This window comes from Tupaia chinensis, unplaced genomic scaffold, assembly GCF_000334495.1.
Source record: "Tupaia chinensis unplaced genomic scaffold, TupChi_1.0 Scaffold000031_1, whole genome shotgun sequence".
NCBI lineage: Eukaryota > Metazoa > Chordata > Mammalia > Scandentia > Tupaiidae > Tupaia > Tupaia belangeri.
In genome coordinates, this window is record NW_006159461.1 from 3,188,301 (window position 1) to 3,202,688 (window position 14,388).

The window sequence follows — 14,388 nt, forward strand, 5'->3', positions numbered from 1 at the left end:
TGGGTGGCGAGCAGAGGCATGGTGAGACGTGGCTCTGCGTGGTGACCTCCCAGGTCCAGCATGTGTCGCTGACACAGCAGAGCCCTCCGGGGTGAATGGCCTGCCAGCGTGGGAAGTGGTCCTCTGATGGCATAAACTAGTACGAACTGCTCCTACCACCAAGTGCATGCTCAGAGTGTCCTCTCCTCTGGTCCTCATTACCTTCATCGTTTTTACTGATAAATATGACAAGACAGAAATGGTACATCCATTTGCCCAAAATTACAATGTCAGTAAGTGATTGACAACGATTTGTATACAATTGTTCTGGATCACTGAAGTCATGTACATATATATATATTTACCCTAGTTTGTAAAGTAGCACTGGTTGCTGGCTTTTCCTGAGCGAACTCTGTGAGTTTGTCTGTGTTGGTGATATTGCAGCATGAGTGACTTGGATGGTGTGCCACACACCCACACTGGGGATGCACTGATGCAAACACTCCAAGTCGTCTTATTCTAGGACTTGGCTACAGAACCCCATCAGCAAGTCTCCTGAATACCCACAGAGGACGGCGTGGGCACCTTCTGCACAGCTCGAACCCACTCCAGTGCAGAGTCGCAGCTAGACTCCGGAAGCCTGCCCCAGGGTGGAGCTGGCTGGGGCTGAGTGCGGAATCTGACGACGCCAGTGAATAGAGACGTGAATGAGGGAATGTGACATGCACAGCACCATACCTGCCCAACTTGCTTCTGAATTTGGGATTCTAAAAGGAATGTGGGAAGCCAGCCTGCAGTGTAGAATAAAGCCTGTGGAATGTCAGCTGCTGCAAAACCACCCACGCCCTCTGGAGCGGTGGTGCTTTTTTCTGCCCGGGTAAGTCCATTCCTAAACATTTAATTAATACCTCAGTCCCACTGAGGTGCTAGGCAGTCTATTCGCTGAGGTAATAAGAACCGAAGACAAAAACATCTAGTCGCTGTTGGAAAGTGAAATATCGGAACTAAATAAGAATATTAGTACCTATAGTTCAAGCCGGTAGGGTGAAGCTTCTCCAAAAAATACAAGTGTGTGGGGAAGAACCACATGTGGTTTGCAAGGCAATTTTACACTTCTTCCTTGGAAACAGAACGAGTACCATCCAAGCGGCGTGCTCAGCGTCCCGATCTTGCAGGTCGCACTAATCTGTTTAATCAAAGCCCCGTCGCAGTTTGTCTAAGCATGCCGCCTGCCTCTGAGGAGTAAATTGCAAACAAGACTCCATCTAACAGCATGTGGCTCTCAAAGAGAAGGCACTTGTTTCTCCTCCCTGCATAATGAGTTTCAAATCACTTTGTACTTTTGAAAAAAGACTAATGTTCCACACACCTTTGCTTATGAGGCTGTGTTTAAGATTTACCTGGGGATCTGCTAGCCAGGACGGTGTGCTTTTGTTCCTTCATTTGTTTACAAATCTGTTCTAAAATAGTACTTTTCTTTGCACCTCTTTGTAGGACACTTGAGGTTCAGTACAGGGTGTCCCAGAAAGAGTTGAGAAGACAAAGAAGAGTGGGGATACTGAGACACCTGGTTAGTTGTGCCAAGTGCTATGATGCAGAGGGCCGTGGGGGTACTGAGACACCCGGCTAGTTGTGCCAAGTGCTATGATGCAGAGGGCCCTTCAATGCCACTACTCTGGGAACCAGGGCTCTTCACAACACCAGAGCTTGCGTCTCAGAGGTCCGAAATATGTGAGTTCATCAGAACAATCGTCTCCAAACAGCTCCTAACAGAGGAGCCATGTACCCCAAAACAAGGGAACAAAGGCTTGCCGTTGCTTCAGTCTGACGCTGTCTTCTTCCACTCTACCACCTCACATCGCTCCACCACCCCACAGCTCCTCGCCGCCCCCCCAGCTTCTCTTCCAATGCAGCTTAGCCGCTGCCCACAGTGCAGCTGCCAGGCTGGTCCTTGAAATCCCTTCTCTGGACCACCCAAACTTCCTGAATTACAATGGCTAATTCCTAGCCCCAGAATCTATTTATTTAGAGCCACTCAAGACAATGCCCCAATAAAAATTAATCACCAGTCTGTCTAGTGCTAAACCAGTCTGTCTTGATTTCAAACTCTTTGGAATCTCTCTCTCTCACACACACAAACTTTCACACACACACACTCACACACACATTCACACACATACACATATTCACACTCTCACACACACTCTCACACACACATTCACACACATACATTCAACACACATTCTCAAACACATACAGTCACGTACACATACACACACACCTTACATTCACACAAATTCACACACGTACACATACTTACAAATACTCAAACACACACACTCACATACACATACATTCAGACACATACACATTCTCACACACATTCACACATGTATTCACATTCACACACACATTCACATACACACACATTCACACACATGCACACATATTCTCAGTTACACTTTCACACACATGCGCACACATTCTCAAACACAGTTACACTCACACACATTCACATACTCTATCACACACACATTCACACACACACACACACATGCACACATATTCTCAGTTACACTCACACACATTCACATAATCTATCACACACATTCACACACACACACACTTACACATACTCACACACATTCACACACACACACAACACCCACTGAGACACACATTCACACACATGTTCACATTCAGACACATTCATGCACATGTTCACACACATTCACACACATTCACACACATTACACACCAGATTCGCTCACACACACATACACACACATTCACACACACACACTGTCTTCCAATCCTCTCCCACCTGTCCCCATGACTATGTCCATACTGCAACTAAATGAGGTTTTATAGACACAAATTTGTTGTTTACAAAGTTTTACAGATTTGCAGCAATTTAGAGATTGTTCTTATCTAGAGATTTACTTATCTCTAGACATTGTCTGATAAGAGTTAATAGATAAACATAGAAATAACCACCCCTAAATATGTCTTTGGAATACATTTCATCCTGGATAGTATTAACTGATGTGTTTCTCATAGGAAAAATGTAAGTAAGAAGATCTTTCAAAACTGTGGTAGCACAGAGAACCAATGCCATATCTTACGGAATAGCGTGGCAGTTTTAAGCCATGTGCTAGACCTGCATTTATACACAGAGAAAGTAATCATAGTAGGAGAAAGTACACTCACCACTTCTTCATGTCTGCATTTTCTCACATTAATTCCATTTATCTGCAGTGAAAAAGAGAACACCATGTCCGTGATACACTGCAGATTGACTTTATGCTTTGTCTGCACATAGATAATAACGATAAAATGTCTACCTGTAGAATGGCGTCTCCAATAAAGAGCAGTCCCGAAAGTTCCGCTGTAAGTGAAAAAGGACAATTGATTATGCATTGACTATTTCTGCCTTCCAGATGAAAGAGACGCTTATTTAAATAGATATAAAATTGACAAATGAGACAAGTTCAGTGATTTATGTAGTTAGCATCTTAATGATCCAATAGGAATGAAAATTCAAAACAATAATATGACTCAATTCATTTTAATGATCAAAACAGGCTGATGTTGCTATTGGGTCTATTATTTCAGACCTCACAGCTGCTTTCTGGGGGGAAGACCCAATTTTCTCATGCCCACATAATTCTGAGGTCTCTGCGGGAAGAGCCTGAGATGCAGACATAGAACTCATCAGCTGTGGAAGGGTGCCCGGTTGTAACATTACATTATTCTACTGACTCCATACAACGTAAGAGTTGCTCTGTCTTCACTGGTTTTGATAGATGCAATTTCATAGAAAGGGGTTACTGAGCAAAACTGCAAGTGAGGACTGGCAGATCGCCTTGACTGTGGGACTTGTCTTTAGTTTTGTTGGGTGGTTTGGTGAGACAGTGGGAAAGCTCTGTAGTCCCTAACGCACCACCGGGTCACATGGCTTATTCTTCTTCCTCCGTCCCCTGTCCCCTCCGAGGGCAGCCTCCTCTGCAGTGATACGGGGGCTCGGGAATCCATGGAGTCACTTACTGCCCGGTCTTGGGGAACTGGAGTCAGCCAACTCCATTCAGATGTAAATACCATCTAGCTCTCCAAATGCAGAGATTTGCAAAGGGATGGCTGCTGTACAGTTCTCTAAATACAGTACCTCTCTGTTCCTTGGAGATTTTTGAAATAACAACTGGAATGTTATGTTCTGCTCCTCCCTGGAAAGAGAAAGTCATGTATTATACTTTGTAATCTAAAAAGGGCAGATTTTAGCTCAGAAACTGTATGGGCTCTGACTAGCATGTTAATATCAGACATAACTCAAATAGGTTTGTGGAATTCCTCCACTAAGGGGCCGTGAAACCTATCTACCTGTTCAGGATGTTGCTGAGACAGCCAATAATGACCCTTTTCATCCCTCCCGAAAAGTTATGTCTGCACAGGCATTGTTTTCAATGTCGCAATGCTATCCTTCGTGGGGTGCCGAACACGGATACAGACAAGCTGATGGGTCTCCGTGGTGCAGGGACGCCTCTGGGTGCTAAGTCAGCAGAGAGGCCTTTGCCTACGCAAGTGGATAAACAAGATCTGAGTGTGCCGTGCCGGTGCACAAGGGTCTCTTCCGCATTTCTCTAATTACTATCAGGTTTCTCCATGTACAAACACATGCTAAATAATTAACAGAATGAAATTCACTGTCAAGAGTATTACAATAGTGCTTTATTATTTGATCAAATGCTATATGAGAAAAGAAAGACTAGGGAGCCATAGGAGGCAGAAGGGTTAAGGCTTTGGACTCTCACATAGCCAAACACAGTTCAAGTCCTGAACCTGATGGTTTGAAAGTTATACCTGGCACACATGCGTGCATGCCCCATCCCAGGAGGAGAATGAAGAAGGGACTGTGGCATGGTCATTCCCCCTGGGGGAGACCTCCCACCTTCCCTCCCACTGTCTCTGTCTCACTACAGTGAGCACATGTGCCCTACAGCAAAACCTAAAAAAATTAATAATAATAAAAAAAGAAAGAAAAAGTAAGCTAAACTGATGTGAAAGAAAATACAAAGAGATTTTAAAAGTTTGTGGATATTAAAGTATAAGTTTATTTTGATGCAACATAGTTTGAAATCCTTGGGCTAGTCAGTTGGCATATTGGTTAAGGTCATTGGGTCCCAAATCGCTGACCGTATGGCTCAAATCCCCCACCCAGCAGCTTGAAAAATACGCTGGGTGAGTGTTAGTGTGTGACCAAAATCTCAAGAGAAGAATGGACAAAACAATTGCAGTGTGGGACCAGCAGTTAGCGTAATGGCTATGTCACTGGACTCCCATGTAGTCGACCGTGGTTCGAGTCCCGGACCTGGTGGCTTAAACTCACGCCGGGCACATGTGCATGTGTGCCCAAGATCCCGAGAGGAGAATGGAGGAGAAGGGATTGCGGTGTGACCATCCCCTGTGGGGGGTGATTTCTCACTTTCTGTCTCTCTGTCTCTGTCTGTCTGGCGAGCACACATGCCCTATAGCAAAAACCTCTCCAAAAAATACGTGAATAAATAAAATGAAACTGCAGTGTGACTCCCCTGGGGGGGGACTTGCTTTCTCACTTCCTCACCTCCTTCCCCAGTCTGACTCTGGAGGAAAAATAATTGAAATCTATGCATAGATTTTCTAAAATATTTTTTGGAAGCCCTTCATAAAACAAGTCCTTAAAAAAACTGCATAAAAATCCCTTCTTTATTTCAGATTTGAGAACGTTGAAAGTAGGAGTTGGAAAATCAAATAAGCACATTAAAGAATAAAATGCCACGAAGAAAAAAAAAAGCACAGCACTTTTAACACAGTCTAGTTGAAAAGTATATAAATCCCACTGGGACTATTCTATCTTCAGAAGATGTAAACTTCCTATAAGACTTTTTATTTTTTTATTTTTCAAGGACAAAAAAATATTTTAGAAAAGATGGTTTTCCCCATGAATGTCTATTTTTAACACCAAGTTGTCAGTATATTTAAACATAAGATAGTCCATAGTTTTTGAGAAAAGCAGTGGTATTTAACTTTTTCTTGAAAAGAGAAGCCTTATACTTCTGGAATATTAACAAGGAGCCTGATAGGGACTAGCAAGTGGAGTAATGGCTATGTTGCTGGACTCCTAAGTAGTTGACCGTGATTCTGGTCCCTGACCCGGTAGCTTAAAACTCATGTCAGGCATGTGTGCGTGTGTGTCCAAAATCCTGAAAGGAGAATGGAAGAGAAGTAATTGTGGCATGGGGTGATTTTTTTTGCTTTCTGTCTGTCTCTCTAGAGAGTTCACATGCCCTATGCAAACAAACAAACAAACAACAAAAAAAAAACCTCTCTCTCAAGAGAAAGAAAGAACATGATAAATAGGTCACAGGAAACTATCCCACTCAGGCGTGAATTCCAACCCACTGCTCTGTTCTCTTTGCTCAGTATTTCCCCAACACCCACCACCCCACCACTCACTAACTGAAGAATGTCCTGACAGTTCCTCCACGGGCACCTAATTCTGGCTCAGCCGTTCTGCGTGTTCCTAACAGGGGTTGGTCTTGTCTCACACGGTCTCTTGCTGATCCAAAGAGCAGTGGTTCTGGACTGACCACGTGATGGAAATGAGATGCCTAGCACACAGTAAGCACTGAATGGAAGGGAGCTATTATCCTAATGCAGCGTATCTATTAAGATTTAGGAGTAAAATTACACAGCACTAAAGTGATAAGTAAGATTAAGACTAATCCCTTTTAAAATCCTTAGTATGTATTAATTAGGACCCCGATTGTCCAACTCCCACACTGTGCTCTGTTCTTCTCCCATTATCCTCATCAGCCCCTGACTTGTTGCAGGGTTTATTCACTCCTTCAATTTACTGTTTATTTTCTTTCTTCTTTCCCAATTCATAGCTAGAATGCAAGTGCTACGAGGGCACTGAAGTTTCTGATTGATTGCTTTTTGTGTGGATGTCACCCAGTGCATGGAATGATGTCTTTTGTAATATTCGAAATGCTCATTGAATGAATTAGTGAATGAATGAATGAAGTCTCTGGCTCTCCAGGCTTAGCCTGCGGTGGCTGATATTTTGCAGAGAGACTTGGAAATTGACCAGAATGCTGGGACTGCATCTGCATTTCAAAGACGAAAAAGCTGATTCACTCAAACAAATCATCAGCTGACGAAGTTCTAGGTAATATGAAGAGATGAACTAGGGGCCAGCAGGCAGCATGCTGATTAAGGCACTGAATTTCCACATGGCCAACTACAGTTCGAGTCTTTGACGTGGCAGCTTGAAAAGCACGCCAGACATAGGACCAGCAGCTGGTGTAATGGCTATGTCGCTGGACTGCCATGTAATCAACCGCAGTTCAAGTCTCAGACCCAGTGGCTTAAACTCATGCCAGCAGGCGCGTGTGCATGCATGCCCAAGAGGAGAATGGCGGAGAAGGGATTGCGGTGTAACCATTCCCACTGGGGGGTGATTTCTCACTTTCTGTCTCGCTGTCTCTCTCTGTCTTCCTGGTGAACACATGTACCCTTATAGCAAAAAAATCCTCTCCAAAAAAAAAAAAAAAAAAAAGAAAGAAAGAAAGAAAAAGAAAATCATGCCAGGCATATTTGTGTACATGCCCAAAACAAAAAAATATTTTAGAAAAGATGGTTTTCCCCATGAATGTCTATTTTTAACACCAAGTTGTCAGTATATTTAAACATAAGATAGTCCATAGTTTTTGAGAAAAGCAGTGGTATTTAACTTTTTCTTGAAAAGAGAAGCCTTATACTTCTGGAATATTAACAAGGAGCCTGATAGGGACTAGCAAGTGGAGTAATGGCTATGTTGCTGGACTCCTAAGTAGTTGACCGTGATTCTGGTCCCTGACCCGGTAGCTTAAAACTCATGTCAGGCATGTGTGCGTGTGTGTCCAAAATCCTGAAAGGAGAATGGAAGAGAAGTAATTGTGGCATGGGGTGATTTTTTTTGCTTTCTGTCTGTCTCTCTAGAGAGTTCACATGCCCTATGCAAACAAACAAACAAACAACAAAAAAAAAAACCTCTCTCTCAAGAGAAAGAAAGAACATGATAAATAGGTCACAGGAAACTATCCCACTCAGGCGTGAATTCCAACCCACTGCTCTGTTCTCTTTGCTCAGTATTTCCCCAACACCCACCACCCCACCACTCACTAACTGAAGAATGTCCTGACAGTTCCTCCACGGGCACCTAATTCTGGCTCAGCCGTTCTGCGTGTTCCTAACAGGGGTTGGTCTTGTCTCACACGGTCTCTTGCTGATCCAAAGAGCAGTGGTTCTGGACTGACCACGTGATGGAAATGAGATGCCTAGCACACAGTAAGCACTGAATGGAAGGGAGCTATTATCCTAATGCAGCGTATCTATTAAGATTTAGGAGTAAAATTACACAGCACTAAAGTGATAAGTAAGATTAAGACTAATCCCTTTTAAAATCCTTAGTATGTATTAATTAGGACCCCGATTGTCCAACTCCCACACTGTGCTCTGTTCTTCTCCCATTATCCTCATCAGCCCCTGACTTGTTGCAGGGTTTATTCACTCCTTCAATTTACTGTTTATTTTCTTTCTTCTTTCCCAATTCATAGCTAGAATGCAAGTGCTACGAGGGCACTGAAGTTTCTGATTGATTGCTTTTTGTGTGGATGTCACCCAGTGCATGGAATGATGTCTTTTGTAATATTCGAAATGCTCATTGAATGAATTAGTGAATGAATGAATGAAGTCTCTGGCTCTCCAGGCTTAGCCTGCGGTGGCTGATATTTTGCAGAGAGACTTGGAAATTGACCAGAATGCTGGGACTGCATCTGCATTTCAAAGACGAAAAAGCTGATTCACTCAAACAAATCATCAGCTGACGAAGTTCTAGGTAATATGAAGAGATGAACTAGGGGCCAGCAGGCAGCATGCTGATTAAGGCACTGAATTTCCACATGGCCAACTACAGTTCGAGTCTTTGACGTGGCAGCTTGAAAAGCACGCCAGACATAGGACCAGCAGCTGGTGTAATGGCTATGTCGCTGGACTGCCATGTAATCAACCGCAGTTCAAGTCTCAGACCCAGTGGCTTAAACTCATGCCAGCAGGCGCGTGTGCATGCATGCCCAAGAGGAGAATGGCGGAGAAGGGATTGCGGTGTAACCATTCCCACTGGGGGGTGATTTCTCACTTTCTGTCTCGCTGTCTCTCTCTGTCTTCCTGGTGAACACATGTACCCTATAGCAAAAAAATCCTCTCCAAAAAAAAAAAAAAAAAAAGAAAGAAAGAAAGAAAAAGAAAATCATGCCAGGCATATTTGTGTACATGCCCAAAATCTCCAGAGGAGAATGGAAAAGAAGGAATTGCAGTGTGGCCATCCCCCCTGGGCACACCCTCTGAGAGATAATTTCTCACTTTTCCACTCTGTCTTCTCCCCCGGTGAACACATATGATCTATACAAAAAAAAAAAAAAAGAGAGAAAGAAAGAGAGAGAAAGAAAGAAAGAAAGGAAGAAAGAAAGAAAGAAAGAAAGAAAGAAAGAAAGAAAGAAAAGAAAAAAGAAAAAAAGAAATTATTTATTTTGGGGCAGGGAAAAACATTGCTCATGCCAGTCTTATTAAGGTGGCAGTATAAAAATAATTGTCTTTTAGCTGGTTTTGAATATCACACCTCTTTCTCATTCTACTACTGGACCTAAAGACTTTCTTAATGCTCAAATTTTGTAGGCTAATTACCATACCAGAACGGTGGGAAAACTATTCTTGGGCTCAGTCTAAAGAAAATACTGTTGAGATAGTAATTTTCTGTTGGTCAACTCAAGAATCACATTTCTTCCCTAATACTCCAGACTTACAACTACCTTTTAATAACAGAATATAATGTATCCCTATTTTTTTCAACATTTTTCTTTTATATGTAAAATTTTCCCCAAAATTTGAATGACTTGAGTCCAAATGTGGATTTTTTTTTTTTTACTTGTTGCTTTTAAATCAACATTTGGAGCACTGAGATAATTTTTTCCTTCTAAGTTGGATGCTAACTATCTGTTTCTCTTTCTCTCTTGCCAGAGAGTCAGAGAGAAAGTAAGAAGTCACCCCGGGGGAGGCCACATTGAAATTCCTCCTCACCCATTCTCCACTCCAGATTTCGGTGAAGCACACTCACATGCCCAGAGCGAGTTTTCAAGCTTCCCGGTCCAGAGGTCGAGCTGTGCAGTTACCCTGTGGGAGCCAGGGCCTTAACCCTCGCGACACCTGCTGGCCCCAACTCTGAGAGAATGTTTAAACATATTTTTCAGAAATGACTTTACTAATTAGAGGGCAAATTGTAAGACTAATCTTGGAAGATAAAACTGGAACTTAAAGTCCTTCATTATTTCATGAGGTGGGAATGCAGCCAATATTATCAAGTTAATTAGGTTTAGTTCAGGACCCACATGGAGGAATTTAAGGTTTTCCAGACAAGACTCAAACACTGCAGCTTGCCCAGTTCAAAATAGCTAAAGGCCTTCCTAGTACACTGAGCTTAAAAACAAGCCCTTCGACAGCCCCTTGACCATGGCCTGGCAGCCCCACCTGTGCCGCCCTTCTGAATGCTGAGGGCCTTGGGCATCCACTGTTCCCTCCGCCTGGAGTCCTGTTCTGTCTCCCTTAACCTAAACTCCTACTGGTATTTGAGATTTCAGCTTTGGTGTCGCTCCCGTGACTCAGTTCACTTACTGGCCTGGAGCATGGCGGTGACCGGGGCTTGCTGAGGTGAACATGTGCACACAGCGCACTTCCCCACCACAGCGGGGGCGGCCTGGGTCACGGCAGGGCTCCCTGAACCGTCTCCTCCCCTGGCCCAGAGGGCGCGGCTCTTGATCATTTCAAGAAGGAGTGAATTAACTGGACAGTCAAATGAAGACCCAAGATGAGGAAAAGCAAAGGAGTGTTTTAAAATGCATGATACCTCAGTGTAATTGATGCCAAAACTATTTGGATGGCTGTGTTCCAAACAGTGTCTGGCATCTTCGGATATGACTTTAAAAATAATAATAAATATTATTTTCAAAGAAGACGCTCAGATTTTGTAAGAAATCCCTGGTAATGCAAACCAAGAAGTCTCTTGAGGAAAAATAAGCAATAATCGAAACAAAAGTAGACAAAAATAGAAAACAGATTAACACTTAAATTATATTTAAAAATATAAATCTAATACAATATTGAATTCATACCTGCTAAAATTTCTTTTTTTCTCTTATTAAAGCTTTCATAATTTCTTTTAAGAGAGATTTTTGCTATAGTGTGTGAGCACTTGCCAGAGAGACAGATGAAAAATCATCCCCCCAGGGTGGATGGCCACACCACAATCCTTTCTCCTCCATTCTCCTCTTGGGATCTTAAGCACGCATGCACATGCAGCCAGCCGCTGGGTCTGGGACTTGAACCATGGTTGACTACATGGGAGTCCAGGAACATAACCATTATGCCATCTGCTGGTCCCGGCTTTCACAATTTCTGAAAAGAGATTCTTTCTTATTGTGCTGTTCATCGTATCTGGCATTAGCCCTTTAATGGAAGATGTCACTGTGTCAAATTAAACTAACTTCTTAAACAGCCCCTTGCCCATGGCCTGGGCAGCCCCGCCCACACGTCCATTATTCGCTACACTGATGGGTGTCATCAAATACTAACTGCCTCAGCCTCTCGGTCACCTGCACATTTGCATCCTGGAAGATCCGACACTGTCACACATGGGATGGAGAACATAGAGGCCAGGCGGTACATTGTGATGTTCGGTCAGGCTGGCTAACAGGGGAGGTAGTGGGTTCACGTCTGGACACCTCTCAGAGTTCACTGCGGATGCACATGCCCGTGGTTGGCTGGCTAGAGTGGGAATGGAGCACAGCTTCAGGGCCCTGTTGGGGTGCTGTCTGTTTCTCTCTTGCTCTCTCTCTGTATCTCTCTCATGGAAGAAGTAAATAAACATAAAAAATATTTTAAAAATAAAATATGTGAGGGTTATATCTGACTTTTAGTTCATGACCAATATATACCCCACAGGGGACTGTCAGGCTGGAGAGGGCTTGGAGGTTGGGAAAGGATTGCATGTGGGCAGGGGAGAGCAGGCCATTGGGGCCCTGGGAGGTTCATGGGCATCATGTGTCCACAACCATAGCTCTTGAGCCATGTCACTAATAAAGCATTACGCAACACACACACGTGCAAGACGCTTCTCTGTGTTGCCAGTGACTGACGTTTGCAGCACTGGCTGCTTAGGAGAGAGTGGACTTGCCGCCCTGCACAGGGGTGACTGTGGGGGAAAGGACAGGAACTCGGAGGCATCAGGAGTGCTGCACATGGCTAGATGGCTCACTGCTAGCAGCCCGTGTTAGCGTACTGGAGTTTTCTCTCTGATAAGGACATTGTGGTAGCCATCAATCAGATGATAGCTAGCTAGCTAGAGAGATGATAGAGATAGATAGATAGATAGATAGATAGATAGATAGATAGATAGATAGATAGATAGATGATAGATAGATAAGATAGATAGATAGATAGATAGATAGATAGATAGATAGATAGATAGATAGATAGATAGATAGATAGATAGATAGATAGATAGATAGATAGATAGATAGATAGATAGATAGATAGATAGATAGATAGATAGATAGAGATATTTCAGTCTGCTACAGGGTGCATGTGTTCACCAGTGAGAGAGAGGGTGGGAGGAAACACCCCGTGGAGATGGATATGGCGCCTCCCTTCTCCCCTCACCTCTGTCTCTCCATCCTGGCAGCACCGGGGGCAGGGCACACGTGCACCTGGCCTGGGCTTCAAGCCACAGGTCCAGGACTTCAGCTATGTGGTCACCCATGTGGGATCTAGCTCCCTTAACCTCCAAGCCATAGGCTGGCCCCAGCCATAATCTTTAAAGTCTTGAAAAGGAAGACTGAAGCACTTGTACATTCCGAGTCCAGTGAAGTTCAAGGGCACCTGTGAGGTGATAACGAGGCAGGCACATGTCTGCAGTTTTTTAACAGACCATCTTCTTGTGCTAGATCTCTAGGCAAGGTGAAACGGTTTGAATTCATAATCCTCACCATATAAGCTACAGGGTGTGCCAGCGGTGAGGACTGGGCTGAAGCAAGCCGGGGTAAAATGTATGTTTATGTGTATGCCTAGATGTATCCGTGGCTCAGACTGCTCCTGACGGCAACGGGAAATGGGGCAACACTAAAGTGCCCCCCTCAATCCTGCCTCTAGCTAGAACTCTGTCACAGCATAGATGTAATATTTGGATCTGAGGAAAATAGTGTTAATTGATAAACACGGTAGTTTATCCAGTTCACAAACGACAGGGAAAAGTGATCTGTATAATATTGGTGTTTTAAGAATTAATTGAACATGTTTTGGTAATTAGAATGAAAAGATAGATTTTTAAAAATGGAAAAGCAAAGTTCAGAAGTAAGTATTAAGAAAGTCAAACCAGGGACCAGCAGTTAGCGTAATGGCTATGTCGCTGGACTCCCTCGTAGTCGACCACAGTTTGAGTCCCGGACCCGGTGGCTTAAACTCACACCGGGCGCGTGTGCGTGCGTGCCCAAGATCCCAAGAGGAGAATGGAGAAGGGATTGTGGCGTGACCATCCCCCCTGGGGGGCTATTTCTTGCTTTCCATCTCTATGTCTCTCTCTGTCTGTCTGGCAAGCACATGCGCCCTACAGCAAAAACCTCTAAAAAAAAAAAAAAAAAAAAAGTCAAACCAGAAAACAAGAAATTAAATCTTTCTGGGATAAATGGGAAATATTCTAATAAAAGCCGTGATGTTGTTGGGGCCAGCAGATAGCATAGCAGTTCCATCGCTGGACTCCCACATGACCTACCATGGTTGGAGACCCACACCTGGTGGTTTGAAAATCACATTGGCCACGTGTGCCTCCATGCCCAAGACCCCTTCTCTCCCTCTCGCTCTCTCGCTCTCTCCCTCTCTCTCTCTCTGTCGAGCATTCATGCCCTAAGGCAAAAACATCTGGGGGGCAAAAACGTAATGATGTTGTATTTCTGCTTATTATTAAGTATGTATTATGAAGCTTCTAAAATCATTTTAATTTTACTAGATTTTCCAGTACACAGCACTAATCATAGTTCAATGGTCACTTTTGTGGCCAATATTTTGAATTGAAAACACACACTAACCTCAGTAAATTACTTTTTTTTTTTTTTGCTATAGGGCACGTGTGCTCTCCAGACAGACAGAAAGAGACAGAGAGACAGAAAGTGAAAAATCACCACCCACAGGGGATGGCCATGCTGCAATCCCTTCTCCTCCATTCTCGGGATCTTGCGCACGCACGCACACGCTCCCGGTGTGAGTTTAAGCCACCGGGTCCAGGACTCG

The 14,388-nt window shown here is 43.7% G+C and overlaps 1 protein-coding gene across 1 annotated transcript in view; it reads right to left on the minus strand.

Annotated features, from left to right (window-relative positions):
• Positions 1 to 14,388, minus strand: part of SNTG1 (syntrophin gamma 1) — a 411,039-nt gene that overhangs the window by 322,228 nt on the left and 74,423 nt on the right. The window contains exons 4-6 of the mRNA XM_006140355.1: positions 4,145 to 4,202; positions 3,324 to 3,367; positions 3,190 to 3,231 (exon numbers count right to left, since the gene is read on the minus strand). Of these exons, the coding sequence (XP_006140417.1) occupies positions 3,190 to 3,231; positions 3,324 to 3,367; positions 4,145 to 4,202 (144 nt within the window). The remainder of the gene's footprint in view (positions 1 to 3,189; positions 3,232 to 3,323; positions 3,368 to 4,144; positions 4,203 to 14,388) is intronic.